The 22,500-nt window shown below is 41.8% G+C and overlaps 1 protein-coding gene across 1 annotated transcript in view; it reads right to left on the bottom strand.

Moving 5' to 3' along the window:
* The window catches only part of LOC128700579 (agrin-like), a 180,174-nt gene that overhangs the window by 11,805 nt on the left and 145,869 nt on the right, over positions 1-22,500 (bottom strand). The window contains exons 20-24 of the mRNA XM_070098821.1: positions 21,784-21,891; positions 21,291-21,492; positions 20,860-21,013; positions 1,037-1,144; positions 340-586 (exon numbers count right to left, since the gene is read on the bottom strand). Coding sequence (XP_069954922.1) covers positions 340-586; positions 1,037-1,144; positions 20,860-21,013; positions 21,291-21,492; positions 21,784-21,891 — 819 coding nt within the window. The remainder of the gene's footprint in view (positions 1-339; positions 587-1,036; positions 1,145-20,859; positions 21,014-21,290; positions 21,493-21,783; positions 21,892-22,500) is intronic.

Raw genomic sequence — 22,500 nt, 5'->3', positions numbered from 1 at the left:
AGAACTGCAAATATCCCAGCAAGAACATTGTATTCTGAAGCGTAACAGACTTAACAAGAAAATTGTCTTGCACAACATTCACAGACAAATAATTTTTGCATAATTTTGGCAAAATAAAATCTCAATTGAACACGAGGTTAATGACAAGAGTGACCATAGAACGAGAAAAATTCTAATTTCCAAAGAGACTTATATGAGATTGTTTACACCCAGACAAGAGCGACGATACTTGCGTAAAAGCGACGAATATAGTACCTAACATGCACTGTATTACTTAACGAACGAAAACAAACACGACGTCTATGAATCCGGATTCCATAACATCAAAAGAACACTCACGTGAGATTGACGACTCCTGGACCGGCATCGAGACGGAACTGGAGGTATCCTCCGGCCAGATTGAGGCTAATGAAGTCTCCTCGATGTGCGGGTCCTTCAGCCTGGTAGAGGAGCATGCCGTGTGGGGACCTAGCAAGAAACCACACCTCCAGTGACAGACTCTCCATCATCGTCTGTACACGAGGCAAAGCCAGGTATCCACGACCATCCACGTCCGCTACGGGCCATGACTCTTCTGAACCCAATTCTGTGGGTACACATGGACATCCTGGAGAGTGGGTTCTTGGAGAATGAAGAGGCACACACGCTTCTTTCACCAATAAGATACCCTTGTGTGTACGTAGTTACGATTATTATAATTCACCAGCTTGAACAATTCACAATTAAACAGGAAATATACACAAACCTAAAACGTTGTTATAAACTGTTAAAAATGAATAGATTTTCCATTTTCTCTCGTAGCATCTGAGAGGCTGACAAAACAGTCAACACAAACAAGAGTATTTAATATCATTACCAGTTATACGAAGATGTAAATCCGCGTGGTGGAGGCTCGACACTGCTCAGAGAGAGAGAGAGAGAGAGAGAGAGAGAGAGAGAGAGAGAGAGAGAGAGAGAGAGGCTAACTAAATTATGGCTTTCAAGAGGGAAGAGAATCTCAAGTCTTACTGCTGAAAGAGGCCAAGAAGGCTCTCACCTGAGACGCAGTGGAGGGTAGTGGATGCTGGAGCTCTCTGACAGGTAGTACCTGGAGGACACTGCAATCTCCGACAGCCCTCACCCACCTCCACCTCGCATCGGCTACCTGCAGTAGTGATGATACGAATATTAATGACATGAATATTGATGACATGAATAATGATGACAAATATTAATATGAATAGTGATGACCAAGGCTCTCACCTCAAACAGCTGCTTAATTTGTGAGAATATATTAATGTAACCGATGCTTTGATAATTAGGTACCCGAGATAATTAGTTATCCCTGATAATTAGGTATCTCTCATAATTAGATATTCCTGATAATTAGGTATCCCTCATAATTAGATATTCCTGATAATTAGGTATCCCTCATAATTAGATATTCCTGATAATTAGGTATCCCTCATAATTAGATATTCCTGGGTGGTTGTCTGATTAGTTTTTACCTCCAAGGTTTTCGCCAACGAGTTTAGAACGTCTCATCAGATCGGCCTCAAACTTTCGACACTGGTGTACACTAACTTGGGAAAGGTTCATGCAACTATTGGAATGTCTTCTGGCCAGTTTAATGGAAGTCATTCCTCAATTCCAACGCTGGTGAGTCCTACTTAGAAGAAAGTTGAGACTGATATTAGAGTGTGTAGGTGCCAATTTATAAAATAGTACAGTACTTCAGTGAAATTATCTGAATATCCTTCTTCTACGCAACTCCAGACTTTAATCAGCTCTGTATGTCCCTAGTGGGTTTAGCGCAACTGATCAACAGGCTCCCTATTGAGTGTAGAGAAAACTGAGCACCGCTGAAAAATTCTAGAGTTGATTGAGCCCTTATATTTTCGAACGACTTTATCGTAGAGCCGGTCATATACTCAGGTACAGCTTTCTTAAGAACATCTCTTCTGATTGGCTTCAAATTTTCAACGCTGTTTAAGCTATAACTACGGAAATAAACTGGAAAAACAAGAAAGAAATGATAAACTAATGATTCTTTACTAGTGTGTGTGTGTGTCGTGCCGCCATTGTATAAAATTCTAACTGAAAAGATTGAAAAAAAAAAATCGTCTTTATTTAAATAGTGAAAACGAGAAACTAATTTCCACTAATTCTATTATTTGTAACTATTTAAATGAGTCAGTTTAAGGAGCAAATCACAACATATTCCTCATTTTATTTCATGGTTCACGGCCCATTTCTCCTGGGCGCGACCCCGGGGCTCCTCCCGTCTCCCAAGGGGAGCCACGTGGCGGGGAGCCACGCCCCCTCCCCAGGTTAAGAACCACTACACAAGACACAATTCACTGTAAAGTCACAGTGAGGGAGTCGACAGGCCAAGCAGGACTGCAGGAAGGACAAATATAGCATCCAATAATGTGAATGATAACACACAAACACGTGTTAACATCCGCATGGTTTTGCGGATAACAAATGCTTTTCTGATTGTGGTTTTTTTCCCTTGGAATAATCTGATGGGGATTGTTAGAGTCCATGGGTGAAAACTTGCAGTTTTTACATTATAAAAATATTTGTATGAAAAAACGTATGCCTCTCTTTACAGCCTTTAATTTTGAGTGAACGATTTATTTTCTTTTAGGCTTCATATGCGAAATTTTTCTAAATTGTTAACGTAATTGTTTTGAAACTCTTGGATTGTGTGATAACTGGAGAATGTTTCTTCTGGTCGGCTTCAAACTTAGAGGGCTCGTGTTTTCTCTCGTCTCGTTGTGGTAGTGATGGATTGGGCTGGAGGAGGAGGCAGTGGAGAAAAATCTCATACGCAGGTTCAAGAACAGGCACGACTAAGAATAAAAAGCGCAAGGAGGAACAATATCTCGAGTACAACTCTTGGAGTACATACGCATGAACGCACAAATTCAAGAGTACACGCGCGAGCACACAAAAACGCACACGCACGATGTAGGTTTATTCAGGTATACATAAATAGTTACATAAATTATCATACATAGCAGCACATGTGTAGATTACCCAGGATAACCCAAAAAAGTCAAAGAACACGGACACTTACACGAATACGAACACGCACCCACATAGAAGTTACCTACTTGTTCACAGGTACAGCATCAACGCTATTGTGTGTGTTTGATGCCGGTTAACGTTCCATGTTGTCTGGTGGCCAAGGAATTCATGTACTAGACGAGGTCAAAACCCCGTCTCGAGGGAGGTGACCTCCGCTCCAGGTGGAATGCCAGTGACGGGAATGAGTCTTGTAGCGATTCCTAGCGGAATTTCGTTTGGAATGTTTTATCATCGATTAATTCTTTTGGAATGTGGGTTTAAGAAGCAGTCTGGCTAATGTTGGTGGAGTGCTAGCTCGAGGTAGGTATTTTGTTGGTATTCCTGTTGGAATGCAGGTTTAATGGGTCGTGCGGTGGAATGCGGGCTCAGGGGATCGTCTTGTCTCTGCTGGAATGGAATGAGCGCGTTTAGAAAGGCCCTTCTTTTCAATTCCTTGTGGAATGCAAGTTCACTAGGGTCTTGTTGTAAATTTGAGTGGAAATCTGGCTAGCAGCTTCACCTCGCAGCGACTTCTGGTGGAATGCGAGTTTGCGAAGACTTTTCATAGCAATTCCTCTTGGAATTCGGAGTTCGTAAGATCACCTCGTCGCGAAATTTGCTGAAACGCAAGTTAGGGAGAAACATCTCGGGGACGTGAAGACGTCTTGTAAGAGGAAGATTCTCCCTGTTTACCTTGTGCTCCTCCCGAACTAAATTGGATTTCGAGGAGAGGAATATTTTTTAAGACTTATCCGTCTCTTTCCTGCTTCCCGTAAAACACGGATTGCCTTCCACTGCCTACGTTACAATTTTATTTAGAAGATAACCGTAACACACATCTACCTTACACTTTGTCGGGTTAACTTTAGACAGCGATTCGCTTCATCTTGGAGCACACCTAGGTGGGACGTAAGTTGTACCTAGGTGTAGTGAGTTACACTTAGACTGCCCGTGAGCTGCACCAAGGTGTGCCTAGGTGAGCTGCACCTAGGTCATCTGTGAGCTACATAGGGTTGCTAGCAAATTCTTTATTTACCATAAAAGTTGGTATCAAAAGTGAGATTATTTACGAACTATTCCGGCTACAAAATTGTGAACTTTTCCATAATTTCTGCGATATTTTGAACGTTTTTGACGTTATGGCTAATCAATTACGATATTTTGTGTTCAGTCCGTTGTTATTGTCTGTACAAATGTTGCTACATAGATACAAATAGTTATGGATTGTACGTCTGTGTGTACCTGTTTGTCTCTGTTTTCATGTGTTTGTCTCTGTGTGCATGTGTTTTTGCATGTGTACATTGTGTGTGTGTGTGTGCGCGCGCGCGCGTGTGTGTGTACTCGCCTAATTGTACTCACCTAATTGTGGTTGCAGGTGTCGAGACTCAGCTCCTGGCCCCGCCTCTTCACTGATGGCTACTAGGTCCTCTCTCTGCTCCCTGAGCTTTGTCATACCTCGTCTTAAAGCTATGTATGGTGCCTGCCTCCACTACATCACTTGCTAGACTATTCCACTTCCTGACAACTCTGACTGAAGAAATACTTCCTAACATCCCTGTGACTCGTCTGAGTCTTCAGCTTGCAATTGTGACCCCTTGTTTCTGTGTCCCATCTCTGGAACGTCCTCTGTCAACTCTATCTATTCCTCGCAACATTTTGTATGTCATTATCATGTCTCCCCTGACCCTCCTGTCCTCCACTGTCGTCAGGCCGATTTCCCTCAACCTTTCCTTGTACGACATTCCCCTGAGCTCTGGAACTAGCCTTATTGCAAACCTTTGCACTTTCTCTAATTTCTTGACGTGCTTGACCAGGTGTGGGTTACAAACTGGTGCTGCGTACTCCAGTATGGGCCTAACATACACAGTGTACAGTGTCTTGAACGATTCCTTATTAAGGTATCGGAACGCTATTCTCAGGTTTGCCAGGCGCCCGTATGCTGCAGCAGTTATCTGGTTGATGTGTGCCTCAGGAGACATGCTCGGTGTTATACTCACCCCAAGATCTTTCTCCTTGAGTGAGGTTTGCAGTCTTTGGCCACCTAGCCTATACTCTGCGGTCTTCTTTGCCCTTCGCCAGTGTGTGTCTGTGTCAATGTCTGTCAGTCTGTCTGTCTGTCTCTCTCTCTCCCCTGGGCAGAGTGAGAGAGTCTCTGGCTGGGACACAAGTGCTGACACCTCACCACAGATCACTGGTGACAGTCGAGGAGAGTCGAGCTTGCTCAAGGTAAGAGGAAAAAACTTGTGTCTGGCACCGAATTTCAGAGTTACTGCTGCCTGCCATGTTAGTGCGAGATTCACCTTACCAAGATTCACCTTACCGAGATTCACCTTACCGAGATTCACCTTACCGAGATTCACCTTACCGAGATTCACCTTGCCGAGATTCACCTTGCCGAGATTCACCTTGCCGAGATTCACCTTGCCGAGATTCACCTTGCCAAGATTCACCTTGCCTAGATTCACCTTACCGAGATTCACCTTGCCAAGATTTACCTTGCCAAGATTCACCTTACCGAGATTCACCTTGCCAAGATTCACCTTACCGAGATTCACCTTACCAAGATTCACCTTACCAAGATTTGTCAGCATAGTTGCTGATCCCCTTACATGTGTTGTATAGCTTAGCTGAGTATCATAGTACCATCCATGTGTTTTATATAGACGATCCCTATTAGGTCTAGTGGCTGTATGACGTCACGGGATGCGGCATGAGCGAGTGGGATGCACTACCTCGCTCTCAGTCCATGCTTAGACCTACCAGGCAGCAACACGGCAGGCTGGGCCTCCCTTACCACAGTCTGACAATATATAGTGTTACCATCCAACAAGTGTGTATATCTTCAACCTTCATGTCTCCTTTCGAACCCCCACGACAAATTGGCGACAGCATTGTGGGCATAAAATTGATAATTACGCCGATGCACGGAGATAAATTCTCGCGGCCGACGATGGACATTTTGTGTGGTCAGTAGGCCGACCTACCCCAGCTACCTCAAGCAAGCTCTTACCAGCCCTCTGCATTATTCACTGGTCAGTCTCTGTGCATTAGTGTTTATTTTGCTATTTGCATTACCTCCGAGGGGTTGACCCGGGTTTGCAAAGTAAGCCAAGCCACCTAAGCCAGTCTGTGGTGGGGGAGTCAGCCCAAGCCCAGTCCAGCCAGCCTTACACCATCCAGCCTTGCCTGCCAAGCCAGCTTTCCATCCCTGCTGAGCTCATCGTTGCAAGTTATCAAGCCAGTCTGTGTGAAGGGTTAAGCCAAGCCAGCCAGCAACTAACCCAGGTGACTAACCCATTACTCAAGCAAGCCACGTGGGTATAGTCTTCTTCATCACTTTGTGCTTCAAGTTCTAGCCATTCTGAGTGTTTTATCGTCCCTGTGGTGTTGTGGTATTTTGTGGGTTTGTTTTTAAGCCAGCCCGGCTTAGAATATTTTTGTGCCTAGTGCGGGTGTCCCCAGTGTGGCTTATGCCGTTCATCCCATAGGCCCAGTCACCACACTGTCTCACCACACGGTGTCTCAAACCACGCTGCCTCAACCACCCACCTCACCCACTACCACTGTTTTTGTACCCTTATTACGGGTTCTAGCACCATATTTTTAAGGACCACATAGGGGGTCAAGAGCCAAGTGTGTTCCTTCATAAGATGCGCCATCGTAAAAAGCCTCCTGTGTGAGTTCATCGTCGATTTAAGTGCAAACTCTTTGATCACATGTGGAGAGTAGTCAGCGAACGCAGCCAGCCACGAGACTCCACTACCCTTCACCATCCACCTTATTTTTCATAGAGACATTTGCGAGTGTTGAGACATTTCCTTTTTGTGTTTCCAGTGATTTCTTAGTGACATTCAGTGACTTGATTAGACTCAGTGTCTATTATATACTGTTTGCAATATTTTTTTCTCTTCTTTCTTCAGTGTTAATTTTCGTGCTTTATTTTATGCCTGTTGTGTTGTGTTTCTTTTTATATATGCTTGTAGTAAGTACTTTAGTGTTTTTCCTTGTTGTGTGCACTATATAAGCAATATAAACCTTGTGTTTACACTTCACAATTATCTTGTGTTCACAGTACTTCAGTGAAGTAATTCAGTACTTTATTACCTTATATTCTGCATCACAACTCAGTGTTGTCTGTTATATTTTTTCTCCCAGCATTTGTGTATTCTTCTTGTTTTTGTTTTCATTCATTTGCCATTTTATTTTATTTTTCTCTGTGTTGAACATTTTTGTGTTAATTTTTTTTCATTTAACCTGTGTCTAATTTGTCTTATTTCCACAGACAATAGTGCCATTATTTTGTTCAAGCAAGACAATTATTTTCCAAAATTTTCATACCTCAAGTTTCATTGCAAGAAAATTCTAGTATTGTGTTTATATTGATGTGTTGTGTTCTGCATCACTGTAAGTGTTCAAACCTTTTTGTTCCGTGTTTTTGCATCTATTATTTTCATATTTCATTGAACAAATTCACTCTTAGTGCAATTTTTAAGTTCTTCTTTTAAAGTAAATCATTCTTTTGCTTGTTCAGTGTTGCTTAAGCTGCAATTAAGAGTTAAAGTGTTCAATCACTTCATTCCTTGATAATATTTTTGTTGTTGTTTTTGTAAACTATTTTCTTGTGTGTAATTTTTTTTATCATTGCAACATTGACTCATTTTACAATAATTCTTGTGTAAACATTGTGTTGCCATTAAAATTTTTCTTTCAGAAATTTTTATGTAGTATTGTGCAGTACTTTTGATTAGAAATTGTTATTTGCAATATTGCTACAGTTTATTTCAGTGTAATATTCTGTGATTTCAGTTTTACATTTTCTGTGCATAATATTTTATTCTTTGTGTGTCATTTTATTTTATTTTTAGTGAATTGTTTTCCCAGTTTGTTTTAATTTTGCACAAACTTTATTGAGTCCATTTTAACATTTTTGATTGATTTATGATTTTGTTGAATTTCCTTATTGCATTGAGAGTAAAGACAACTCACTGTGCCATTAATTCAGTTTAAAGTAAATATGAGCAAATTTGATTTGAGTAAAGTAATTTCTCTTGATTTTCAAAGTGTTGCTTATTCAGTTGAGTATTTTCTTTTGTGAGTGTGAGTTCTCCTTGCTTACAGTGTGATTTATTTTTTTAAATAAGTAATTTCTTCCCGTTTAAGCTTACTGTGTCATATATTCTCTATTTTCTTGCCTTATGTCCTTGAGTAAGTTTCCTGAGATGATGTCCCAGTCACTTTTGAATGTTCACTTAGTGTATCATGCCAGTCAAAGTCAATATGAATCAGTCCACAGTACCAATATTCCCTTACTGACTGGAAGACAATACCTAGCCCCTGAGCAATGTGTTTGTTCTCACAGCTTGCATCTGAGATTTGTTAAAGTGCTGCGAAATGTGAAGTTCAGATTAAGTTCCTATAGATCCATGAATTACTTATTAACGTAGACGAGCGGTCAGGAACTAGTAATACTGTCACTCCTGTCTGGACTCCAGCCAAAATATCGTGCACGCAGGATAGTGTACAGTTACCTTGGGTTTCAGAGGAACCTCAGACAACCCTGGGTGCTGAGACTACTATCCCTGCGATGGCGACTTGTTCAAGTAGTCGTTCCTTCCCAGGGAACGCTTTGAGAAGAACTTTACTTGCAACGAGTTATGCCATCTCTTGCTGATGCCACAAGCCGTTGCAGGAAGACGTTTCTGTGGCTAGTGTGCTCACTTGAGTGTTGTTGTTGTCCCTTGTGTTCCAGATGGTGATCCCATCCTAGCTGACAGTAATTCATGCAATGTAAGAAGTTATTTCTCGAGTAACTTTCACATGTTGTTAATGTTTGTAAGTGAAGTTTCTTTATAGTTGATACCTTGTGTCACTGTGTGCGACTCAGACTGAATATCTGCATTGTTGACCATGTCCATTTATTTTCCCCTGTGCTTGCAGTGAGAGATAGTAGATTCGTTCTCCCTTGCTCATATTGCATGTTATAGCGTTATTTTTTTCAACCAGGGAGAGTCATCCACTCCACCGAGTTTGTTCATTCCTCCAGTAAGAAACAACCGATCCCTTGTGTTCTGGTGTGATTCGATTCCTGCTCCAGGAAGACCTTATTCTGACTGTGAAGCCACCAGCACCCATTAGTGACTTTGTAATGAGCCAAGAATTACTGTATCGAACAGCCGAGTTGAATACTCCTAGCAGAAGAGTTAGTAATTCCACAGACACTAGTGAATGTAGCTGTATCTTTTCTAGATACTCGCTCAGATCGCCCTCAGTCAAGGCATGTGTTGGCAATCGCAGAAAAGTTCGATCCACCCAAAGATGATAACCATTCTGCATATGTAAATCTTACCCTCGCAGAGTTGGGTTTAAACGTAAACAGCCTGTATAATTAGATGTCCGAGATGAACGAAATTGTCAACTGTGTGTCTTGTTATTAGCTGATCAGTTTTTCAGAAATTTTTTGTGTTCACGTTCCCTCCGAATTCTGAGAAGTTAGCAGTAATGATCTGTGTGCACCAGATTTGCCTTGCTGTTAATTACTTTCACTGTGTAAATATAATTATTCTTCCACAGAATCCGTAGAGTGCATGAATACAGATCAATCGATCAATTCCATCCTTTATTATAATATGATTAGTAGTGCTGAAGGCGGCTGAGTGGCTCCTGCAGCTGAGTGGCTCCTCCTGAGCAGTCCATTCCTGAGTGGCTCCTTTTCCTGAGTAGCTCCCTTTCCTGAGCAGACTCCTTTTCACACCTATATGCTAATGACCTTGACCTCGCCCTCGACCCCCACCCACGACCCCCACCCACGATCCCCACCTTCGACCACCTCACCCGCAACCCCCACCCATGCCTGCCCGACCGGCGCCCCGCCCACGCGCCTGCCATCGCGCCCACCAGCACCTTCTGCAGCGTCGTCCGGATCGCCCCCGCTCCCCGATTTTTTTCCGATTTTTTTCGAATTTTTTTTGAATTTCATTTTCTTGTGCTCTCCATCTCCTCAGATCAAATTTTTGTGGTTCCCCCTCCCACTTTCACCCCCATCCCAATTTTTTTTTGGAATTTCATTTTCTTATGATCTCCTTGGATCAAGGTTTTCTCGATAATACAAAGACTCCAATTCCTCGGATCAAGTTTTTCTCGAAATCAAAGACTCCACCTCCTTGGATCAAGTTTTTCTCGATATCAACAATACAAAGACTCCATCTCCTCGGATCAAGTTTTTTTCGATATCATTAATACAAAGATTTCCCCCCCACACCACCCCATCCCAAATTCCCTGTTCCAATTCCTCGGATCAAATTTTTCCTGAAATCAATAATACCAAGTCTCCATCTCCTTGGATCAAGTTTTTCTCGATAATACAAAGACTCCATCTCCTTGGATCAAGTTTTTCTCGATATCAACAATACCAAGACTCCATCTCCTTGGATCAAGTTTTTGGATTCTTCCCTCTGGGGGTAAGCATTCAAATGAACTCCTCCTATGGAGCATGGTACTTTCTCTTACTACAGGTCTAAACAAGTGTGACGTCACCCCACCTGTGTTTACTCGGCGGTCAGTGACGCCACGTGATGACCTCACACATACAGGCTGAATCTTATCGACTTCCCCCTATGTCAGTGACGTCACGTGATGACCCCCCACACACAGGCTGAATCTTGTCGACTTCCCCCTACACATTTTTCACTCTTAACCCAGGATAACCCAAATAATTTCACATTTTTTTCGTTAATACCCACATCAATCCACAATTTCTTTACAAAATACAACACAAGTCTAGACATTTTTCTCGTTTTAACTATTTCATCAGAAAAAGTCACCACAACACTTACAACTTATAACCACTTTTTAATAAATTCACTAGTCACAATTTTACATATTACGAAGTTAATACGCACACACACCTCACTTTGAACACCTTCAAAACACTCTCATAAATCATTTGAATACTCACAAAAATACCTTTGAACATTTAAAAACAACACTGAAACACTTCCAAAATATCATTTTGAGTACTCCCAAATACACCACTGTATACTACTAAAACACCACTGAATACAGTCAAAACACCACCAAAATCACCATAAACTAAGATCAACATAACAGACTAACACCCATTTTCACACAAATTCCCTCAAATCACTATAACCAAGACGATTACCAATTTCTATGAGTACACTCACCTCCAACTAAGATATAACATGAGCGCAAAAAAAACATGAACACAAACCAAACACACACGAACACTTACAACAGAATCAACTCTTTTTTCGATATCTCTAGTTCGACAACAACACCCACAACCCACATCACCCACACCCCACAATTTTTTCTCGTTTTAACTAATTTCATCAGAAAAAGTCACAACAATAACCCACAACTTATAAACACTTTTCAGCATCTCTAGTTCGACAACAACACCCACAACCCACATCACCCACACCCCACAATTTTTTCTCGTTTTAACTAATTTCATCAGAAAAAGTCACAACAATAACCCACAACTTATAAACACTTTTCAGCATCTCTAGTTCGACAACAACACCCACAACCCACAACACCCACAACCCACAACACCCACAACCCACAACACCCACAACCCACATCACCCACAACAACAACCCACTTATAACATCTTTTCGGTATCTCTAGCTCGACAACAACGCCCACAACCCACAACACCCACATCCCACAACACCCACAACCCACATCACCCACAACCCACAACAACAACCCACAACTTATAACCACTTTCTCAGCATCTCTAGTTCGATAACACCTACAACCCACATCACTCACAACCCACAACACCCACAACCCACAACACTCACAACCCACTTATAACATCTTTTTGGGTATCTCTAGTTCGACAACAATACCCACAACACCCACAACCCACATCACCCACATCATCAACACACTTATAACGTCTTTTCAGTATTTCTAGTTCCACAACAACACCCACAACCCACAACACCCACAACCCACAATTTTTTCTCGTTTTAATTAATTTCATCAGAAAAAGTCACATCAACAACCCACAACTTATAACCACTTTTTTTTGTATCTCTAGTTCGACTACATTACCCACAACCCTCATCACTTACCAATTTATTCACAATTTATTCGATACAAATTTTTCCCCTTCTTTTTACTGAATCTTAATTGTAATACACATTCCTCCCTACATTACTAAAATTCTAATAAAATCTTCTCTATACCCATCTCCTTGTATCCACATAAAATTGATATTATACTCACAACAACTAATCTCACTACCCAACTACTGCGACATGTTTCAACACCCTCCATTCTTTTCCAATATATCATAACTTTTCAATTCTATAATTTCTTTTAAAATATTCACACTTTACCTTTATTTTCAGTAAAATCCCCCCATATTTCATTAAATTTCTAATACAACCCTCCCCATACCCCTCTCCATCTCACCCACATTTCTTCACATCCACTCACCCATCTCCCAACACACTTCTGAACACACACAAAAATCACATTTCACATCCACAAATGCATATCACCCATCTCAAATCCACTAAAATCACTGTATCCAAGATATTCACAAAACTCTATGACCACCTAACACACACACACACACCTCACTTTACTTTGAACACCTTCAAAACATCATTTGAGACCACCTTTTCTCAATATCTCTTAAGAAATATTCTCTCATCCACAACCTTTATCATCTCACTACAGAACAACCCCAAGATTACTTCGAACACTCTCATAAATCATTTGAATACTCACATAAACACCTTTGAACATTTCCAAACAACACTGAAGCACTTCCAAAATATCATTTTGATTACTCCCAAATAAGATTTATCATCTCTAATTTATCTACACTTACACATTTCATTAACTGAAATTACAACTCATCCACCATACTACTCCCTCAGTCTCCAGACTTTACATTATCACAAAAACGAACTCATACACTTATGACACGAGACATTTTACCAAAATTAACACAAACACACCCACACACACCACACTTTACTTTGTACAACACCAAAAACAACATCAATTACCTTTGATTACTCCAAAAACATCATTTGAACACATTCAAAAACATCATCAAACTCCTTTGAATACTCCCAAAAACACCACTGAATACTACCAAAACAGCGCCGAATACTGCCCAAACACTAAAAATCACCAGAAACTAAGATCAACACCACCAACTAACACCCATTTTATAGAAATCCCCTCAAATCACTATAACCAAGACGATCCCACTCACCTCAAAACCACTAAGATCGCAGAAAACACTCATTTTTATAAACATTCACACAAAAAATCACAATCACCAACTCCATACAATATCTAATACACTCCTCTCACTACCACCAACACATACCAGCACAGATAGGGATACCTCCCATGATATCACACTCCATCCTGCGTTTACTTGGCGATCAGCGACGTCACACCCCACTTTTACTTCATTTAACTTAACGAGAGGAAGTTACTTGTTTCAACCTGTTATATTTCCAATATCTAAGATCACCACAATCAAGACGTTTACCAAATTCTATAACCCCTCCACTAAGATCACACATTTTTGTATACATTCTATTAAAACAACATCATAACGAAGATCACTAAAACTATCTATACTTTTACTAAGATCACATAACATTTTATCTTCTCTAACTCACCCACCAATTTACATTCTCATTCACACTTACACATTTCATTAACCGAAATTACATCTCATCCACCAAACTCCTCCCTCATTCTCCAGACTTTACAACATTAGCACAAAAAAAAAAAAACTAACTCATACACTTATGACATGAGACATTACTATATCTAACACACTGACTAACTTTGAACCAACTCTGATCATCTTCAAAAAATACTCTGCACATCATTTGAACACCTTCAAAAACATCATCAAAGATAAGATAAGATTTCGTTCGGATTTTTAACCCCGGGGGGTTAGCCACCCAGGATAACCCAAGAAAGTCAGTGCGTCATCGAGGACTGTCTAACTTATTTCCATTGGGGTCCTTAATATTGTCCCCCAGGATGCGACCCACACCAGTCGACTAACACCCAGGTACCTATTTGCTGCTAGGTGAACAGGACAACAGGTGTAAGGAAACGTGTCGAAATGTTTCCACCCGCCGGGAATCGAACCCGGGCCCTTCGTGTGTGAAGCGGGAACTTTAGCCACCAGGTCACCGGGCCACCTCCGAATACTCCCAAAACACTAATGATTACTACCAAATCACCACTGAATACTACCAAAACACCGTCAAAATCACCAGAATCTAAGTTTATCACCAGCTAACATCCATTTTATAGAAATTCCCTCAAATCACTATAACCAAGAACTCCCCATGAGCGCAAAAAAAAGAAAAACTTGAACACAAACCTAATACGCAAACACTTAGTACATGATCACCATCAACTGAAAACATATCTTGTACACACATAAATCTAAGACAACCACCAACAACAATCACCCATGTTCACTTACCTCAAAAATCACTGATATCACAGAAAACTCTCATTTTTTATAAACATTCACACAAAAAATCATATTTGACAATATCTAAGCGCACTCACCTCACTACCACCAACACACGATGTCACACCTCACAGGACCGACGAGCTCACCTCCAGTGACGTCACACTCCCATCTGTGTTACTTGGTGGTTGGTAACATCACACCCAACCCACCTTGTTTCAACCTGTTGTACCCTACATTATCTAAGAACACTATAACCAAGACGATTACCAGATTTTATGACCCCACCACTAATATCACAGAAATTACTCATTTTTATAATTATTCACACAAAAATCACGATCACCAATTCCATATCATGTTTACCATCATCTATCAACACTCATCACCAAGATCACCAAAAATCTAAGATCTTGCATCTCAAAACTACTATGATCACTAAAAACACTTATTTTTTAAACATTCGCACAAAAATAAGACATACACAAAAATACCACGACACTTCCACCAACATCTATACCATAAAATGAGCACTATAATATATCACCATCACAAAAAAAAAAATAATACACAGACACCCACAACTTATATATTTCTATCACAAATTTAAGACATGAGACATACACACCAAATCTAAGTCATTCACCTCCAACTAAGACATACACATTTTAACTAAGGCATACACCAAAACCTATACTTGACATATTGCGATATGAATATTCATACCGCATTTATCATTTCTCACCTATGTTGCATATCACATTCCTCATCCACATCATCCCTGAAACATCCTTCCTTATTCATCCGTATATCTCTTAGAGATATTTTAACCCCAACGGCCCATCACGACGTAGGAGCCAGAGCAACCATCACCACTCCAACACCAACTACTACACTCTGGCTCCTAATGTCATGATGGGACGTTGGGGTTAAAATAACTAAGAGATATACGGATGAATAAGGAAGGATGTTTTAGGGATGATGTGGATGAGGAATGTGATATGCAACATAGGCGAGAAATGATAAATGCGGTATGAATATTCATATCGCAATATGTTAAGTATAGGTTTTGGTGTATGTCTTAGTTAAGATGTGTATGTCTTATTTTTGTGCGAATGTTTAAAAAATAAGTGTTTTCAGTGATTATAGTTTTGAGATGCATGACCTTAGATTTTTGGTGATCTTGGTGATGAGTGTTGATAGATGATGGTGAACATGATATGGAATTGGTGATCGTGATTTTTGCGTGAATAATTATAAAAATGAGTGATTTCTGTGATATTAGTGGTGGGGTCATAAAATCTGGTAATCGTCTTGGTTATAGTGTTCTTAGATAATGTAGGGTACAACAGGTTGGAACGAGGTGGGTTGGGTGTGATGTTACTAACCACCAAGTAAACACAGATGGCAGTGTGACGTCACTGGAGGTGACCTCGCCGGTCCTGTGAGGTGTGACATCGTGTGTTGGTGGTAGTGAGGTGAGTGCGCTTAGATATTGTCAAATATGATTTTTTGTGTGAATGTTTATAAAAAATGGGAGTTTTCTGTGATATTAGTGATTTTTGAGATAAGTGAACATGGGTGATTGTTGTTGGTGGTTGTCTTAGATTTATGTGTACAAGATATGTTTTCAGTTGATGGTGATCATGTACTAAGTGTTTGCGTATGTGGGCTGTGGGTGTTGTGGGATGTGGGTGTTGTGGGATGTGGGTGTTGTGGGTTGTGGGTGTTGTTGTCGAACTAGAGATACCGAAAAGATGTTATAAGTGGGTTGTTGTTGTGGGTGATGTGGGTTGTGGGTGTTGTTGTCGAACTAGAGATGCTGAAAAGTGTTTATAAGTTGTGGGTTGTTGTTGTGACTTTCTGATGAAATTAGTTAAAACGAGAAAAAATTGTGGGGTGTGGGTGATGTGGGTTGTGGGTGTTGTGGGTTGTAGGTGTTGTGGGTTGTGGGTGTTGTTGTCGAACTAGAGATATCGAAAAAAGAGTTGATTCTGTTGTAAGTGTTCGTGTGTGTTTGGTTTGTGTTCATGTTTTTTTTTTTTGCGTTCATGTTATATCTTAGTTGGAGGAGAGTGTACTCATAGAAATTGGTAATCGTCTTGGTTATAGTGATTTGAGGGGATTTGTGTGAAAATGGGTGTTAGTCTGTTATGTTGATCTTAGTTTATGGTGATTTTGGTGGTGTTTTAGTAGTATTCAGTGGTGTATTTGGGAGTACTCAAAATGATATTTTGGAAGTGTTTCAGTGTTGTTTTTAAATGTTCAAAGGTATTTTTGTGAGTATTCAAATGATTTATAAGAGTGTTTTGAAGGTGTTCAAAGTAAAGTGAGGTGTGTGTGCGTATTAACTTCGTAATATGTAAAATTGTGACTAGAGAATTTATCGAAAAGTGGTTATAAGTTGTAAGTGTTGTGGTGACTTTTTCTGATGAAATAGTTAAAACGAGAAAAATGTCTAGACTTGTGTTGTATTTTGTAAAGAAATTGTGGATTGATGTGGGTATTAACGAAAAAAATGTGAAATTATTTGGGTTATGCTGGGTTAATAGTGAAAAATGTGCAGGGGGAAGTCGACAAGATTCAGCCTGTGTGTGGGGGGTCATCACGTGACGTCACTGACCGCCGAGTAAACACAAGTGGGGTGACGTCACACTTGTTTAGACCTGTAGTAAGAGAAAGTACCATGCTCCATAGGAGGAGTTCATTTGAATGCTTACCCCCAGAGGGGAGAATCCAAAAACTTGATCCAAGGAGATGGAGTCTTGGTATTGTTATCGAGAAAAACTTGATCCAAGGAGATGGAGTCTTTGTATTATCGAGAAAAACTTGATCCAAGGAGATGGAGACTTGGTATTATTGATTTCGAGAAAAATTTGATCCGAGGAATTGGAGCAGGGAATTTGGGATGGGGGTGGTGTGGGGGGAAAATCTTTGTATTAATGATACCGAGAAAAACTTGATCCGAGGAGATGGAGTCTTGGTATTGTTGATATCGAGAAAAACTTGATCCAAGGAGATGGAGTCTTTGATTTCTAGAAAAACTTGATCCGAGGAATTGGAGTCTTTGTATTATCGAGAAAACCTTGATCCAAGGAGATCATAAGAAAATGAAATTCCAAAAAAAAATTGGGATGGGGGTGAAAGTGGGAGGGGGAACCTCAAAAGTTTGATCCGAGGAGATGGAGAGCACAAGAAAATGGAATTCAAAAAAAATTCGAAAAAAATCGGAAAAAAATTCGGGGAGCGGGGGCGATCCGGACGACGCTGCAGAAGGCTCTGGCAGGCGCGAGGGCGGGCGTGTGGGCGGGGCGCTGGTCGGGCAGGCGTGGGTGGGGGTTGAGGGTGAGGTGGTCGAGGGTGGGGATCGTGGGTGGGGGTCGTGGGTGGGGGGCGTGGGTGGGGGTTGAGGGCGAGGTCAAGGTCATTAGCATATAGGTGTGAAAAGGAGTCCACTCAGGAAAGGGAGCCACTCAGGAAAAGGAGCCACTCAGGAATGGACCGCTCAGGAGGAGCCACTCAGCCGCAGGAGCCACTCAGCCGCTTTCAGCACTACTATGATTTGTTCTTATAAGTCGTAATGCATTACGTTAAAACTCATTACGTTAACACCCATTACATTAAAACTCATTATGTTAACATCCATTATGATACCATCCATTAGTTCTAAGTTACATATGTCTTTGTTATTGTATAGAATCAGCCCAGAACCACCTGCCTGTTCAGCCTATAGCATAGTAGTGTATGTCGAGACGACATACGTAACATGACCGAGCTGTCAGCATAGTTGCTGATCCCCTTACGTGTGTTGTATAGCTTAGCTGAGTGTCATAGTACCATCCATGTGTTTTATATAGACGATCCTTACTAGGCCTAGTGACTGTATGACGTCACGGGATGCAGCATGAGTGAGTAGGATGCGCTACCTCGCTCTCAGTCCACGCTTAGACCTACCAGGCAGCAACACAGCAGGCTGGGCCTCCCTTACCACAGTCTGACAATATATAGTGTTACCATCCAACAAGTGTGTATATCTTAAACCTTTATATCTCCTTCCGAACCCCCACGACAGATTCACCTTAGAGATTCACCTTTCCGAGATTCATCTTACCGAGATTCACCTTAACGAGATTCACCTTAACGAGATTCACCTTAACGAGATTCACCTTACCAAGATTCACCTTACCACTGAGTACATGAGCTCCTCGTCTTGCACTCTTCATAAATCATCACTCGAGTCTCCAAAGAGTTGTATTACACATCAAGATATAAATTTTACCCGTGTACACCTGGAGTGTATGTGGAGAGTGTTCAGGGGGGTCAACACCCCCGCGGCCCTGTCCATGACCAGGCCCTGTGGTGTATGAGTGCCTGATTAACCAGGCTATTACTGCTGGCCGTAAGCAAGTACTAAGACAACTCTTGTTCTTAGCTAAATTCAATAGAAATATACGGTAATGATATATGGATAACGAAGCAATATGTTAAGCGACAAGTACTGTAGTCATAGAATATTTCATCAGACACCTTTTATCAGGGACACTTAAGCAGTTTCTTAAATTTTCTCTTCTTCTAAATTTAGGTTTTAATCTCGTTCATTATACAGGAAGGATTTATATGTTCAGCCGAGAAAATGTTTAAGCCTGATGTACGGTAACCAGGGCTAGATTCTGGCCAGTAATGTCGTGTGTAGCTGCCTTGTGACCATAGCTGCAGAACCAGTTACAGGATTCCTGCAGCAGGTCTGATAACTTTGAAATGCTTCTGCTGTTTGGCCTCAGATGTTGAACAACAGGCGCCTCCTACTTCGACGAGGGAGGAGAGTGAAGCTGAAGGAAGGGCAGGACAGGCCACGGCAGGAAGGGCAGGACAGGCCACAGCAGGAAGGGCAGGACAGGCCACGGCAGGAAGGGTAGGACAGGCGACAGCAGGAAGGGCAGGACAGGCCACGGCAGGAAGGGCAGGACAGGCAACAGCAGGAAGGGCAGGACAGGCCACAGCAGGAAGGGCAGGACAGGCCACAGCAGGAAGGGCAGGACAGGCCACGGCAGTTAGGGCAGGACAGGCCACAGCAGGAAGGGCAGGACAGGCAACAGCAGGAAGGGCAGGACAGGCCACAGCAGGAAGGGCAGGACAGGCCACGGCAGGAAGGTCAGGACAGGCCACGGCAGGAAGGTCAGGACAGGGAAGTGTACAGGTGCACATCTGCCAATTTTACACGCATAATAGTGTGAAAATTTGGTTGCAAGTTAGGTAAAATAAATCAGAGTTTGCCTCCTCTGATCTGCATCAATGTTTGACTGATGATGCAGATACTTGGGTTTCTTTATTATGGAAACATTTCTCCAACCAGTGGCTTCCTCAGTCGAATGCAGAGAAGAATGATTGAAGATCAAATGGAGTTTGAGGAAATCAGTCCCCTCAGCCTGGAGTCGATGCTGCACTCTTTTCTAGACTGATGGACTAAACACATCGACTCCAGGTTGAGGGACTGATTACGTCAAAATTCTTCTGATCTTCAAACATCATTTCCGTATTGGACTGATGAAGCCACTGGTTGGCGAAACGTTTCCACAAATACACCCAAGTGCTGCACAAGTGTCTTGTGATTGAGATTGCCTGTTCTGCAAGTGTGTACTGGTTCGTGCACATTGAAAGGTTTCTGGCCATTTCTCCGACATATATTCTACCACAACTACTACAAATAATTTCATATATTCCAACACTTTCTTGATTATACTCTAAGTTGTGTTTTTGCGCACTGTGAGTTACCGTAGAGTGGGTGAAACAAGGACTGACGCCTTGCTGTAGGCTAGATTTTTGTTCACCCTGGCTTAATTCAGTGCTCGAGTGCCACTATAATCGACCACGATAGCAGCGACAACTGGCTTACCAAGACTTGACAGTGTTACTATAATGGACCACGACAACAGCGACAACCTAGTGCACAATAGACTTGCCAAGACGGCAAGTTGATTGTGCACACCATATCCTTCCTTTGGACTGGAGCGTAAGAGCATACGGACAAACAAAAGGCCCAGGAACTTGACCCAAAATGGTTAACTGGAGTACATCTGGATTTATATCTATGAGTAAGGAAACAAACGTGGAATATTTACTTAATATGTCTGGTATGTTATTTTTATTAATAAGTTTATCTTGACGTATCACACAGGTTATTATATCGTATCTCTATATTCCCAATAAATGAACAATCAAGCACAGCGGAAAAAATGCTAATTGGTTATAACTATGACTGTAATTTTTAAAGGGGTGTACCGGTGTTGGGAGATAGCACCCACCTGTATACGAGATGGGACATTCGCAAATAAAGCCCAGGTTGTGAGAGCGTGGGCGGCAGGTTGCTCCGTTGATGCAAGGATGGGCGGCGCACGGCGATGGGCGGCACTCACTCACGTTGTGGGCATGACCTACACTTCCAGAGCGTCCCCACACCTACAGGGTCACACAAGGTTGTCCGGTGACCTCTCAAACTCGTTACAGAAAAACCTTGGCAGTCTAAGCTACAGACAAGAACACACGTGAACTATAAACAAGAACACACGTGAACTGTAAACAAGAACACACGTGAACTATAAACAAGAACACACGTGAACTATAAAGAAGAACACACGTGAACTATAAACAGAAGCATGAGGAACATAAATGAACTACAGAACCTGAATATTAGTAAACTAGAGACCAGAATCACTAGATCATCAACAAAACTCACCAAGTCAAGTGCTCGCTGGCCGACCTTGAGGGAGTGGATGCAGCCGTGGAACCCTTTCCCCACGCCCACATTGGCGTGTACCCTGGGCGTGAGGCTGGGCACACCGCCCACGTAGAGTGGAGCGTGTATATCCAGGGCCCGGTGCACGCCCTCTGACCGCACTGACACAGCTTCTCCTACGCCCACTTGTAGAAGAGCGTCCCTGTCCGGAGAAAATACTCAGAGAGAGAGAGAGAGAGAGAGAGAGAGAGAGAGAGAGAGAGAGAGAGAGAGAGAGAGAGAGAGAGAGATTGCAAGTCTATATATAACACGGTTTATGCAACATTCACATCTACTCTTTGAATAACACGTGATTACTAGGCAATCTGACCTGTCAAACTAGTCAGCAACCAGTGGCCGGAGGATCGAGCTTCCACCACGCCGTCATAACTCCCACAGGTTTTTCACAACATACACCCCTAGTAATAATTATGACTAGGTTTAGGTGCCTCACCTGGTGTAAGTGGTGAGGGTTGCCTGCGTATGGGTGAACAACAACACTGGCTGTGGTGATCTCAGCAACACTGGGCCGTTGCCCACGTCAATACGAGCCTCAAGATGCCTGGTTGAGTCAACAAGTTATTATTATTTCTGTTGAAATTGGTATATCGATAAACTGAAGATTAAGACACATGTTCAACAATTGGTATCTTTACTGAGGAAGCTCCTCGCTTACACAGTAGGCTTCTCCAGTCGAATACAAACGGAGCCGTAGGAATAATATAAAGATGTAATCAGTTTACTAACCCTATAGAAAAAGTATTTGTGGTCAGTCCCTCAGCCTGGAGAAGAGTTCAGCTCGATGGTCTGGAACGATATCGTTCCAGGTTGATGGACTGATTATATTATTTCATTACTACTGGTCCCTTTGTATTTGACTGAAGAAGTCTACTGTGTAGGCGAAACGTTTCATCAATAAAGATACCTAACTGTTGCACATGTGTCTTAATCTTTATCATTATTTTTACACTCATACGGAGGCGTTAAACCCACAAGAGTCATTAGATAATGTTATAAGAAGTTCTTATAAATGTTTGGGTTGCAATAAAAATGAGCTGGGCAAATAATTTTTGTTAGTGGGTTTGGGTTTGAGAAGGACCTGCCTAGTATGGGCCAGTAGGCCTACTGTAGTATTCCTTTCTTATGTAAATGTAGGTATCCAACCTACAAC

This window comes from Cherax quadricarinatus, chromosome 65 (assembly GCF_038502225.1).
Source record: "Cherax quadricarinatus isolate ZL_2023a chromosome 65, ASM3850222v1, whole genome shotgun sequence".
NCBI lineage: Eukaryota > Metazoa > Arthropoda > Malacostraca > Decapoda > Parastacidae > Cherax > Cherax quadricarinatus.
This window is presented reverse-complemented; position numbering and strand designations above follow the sequence as displayed.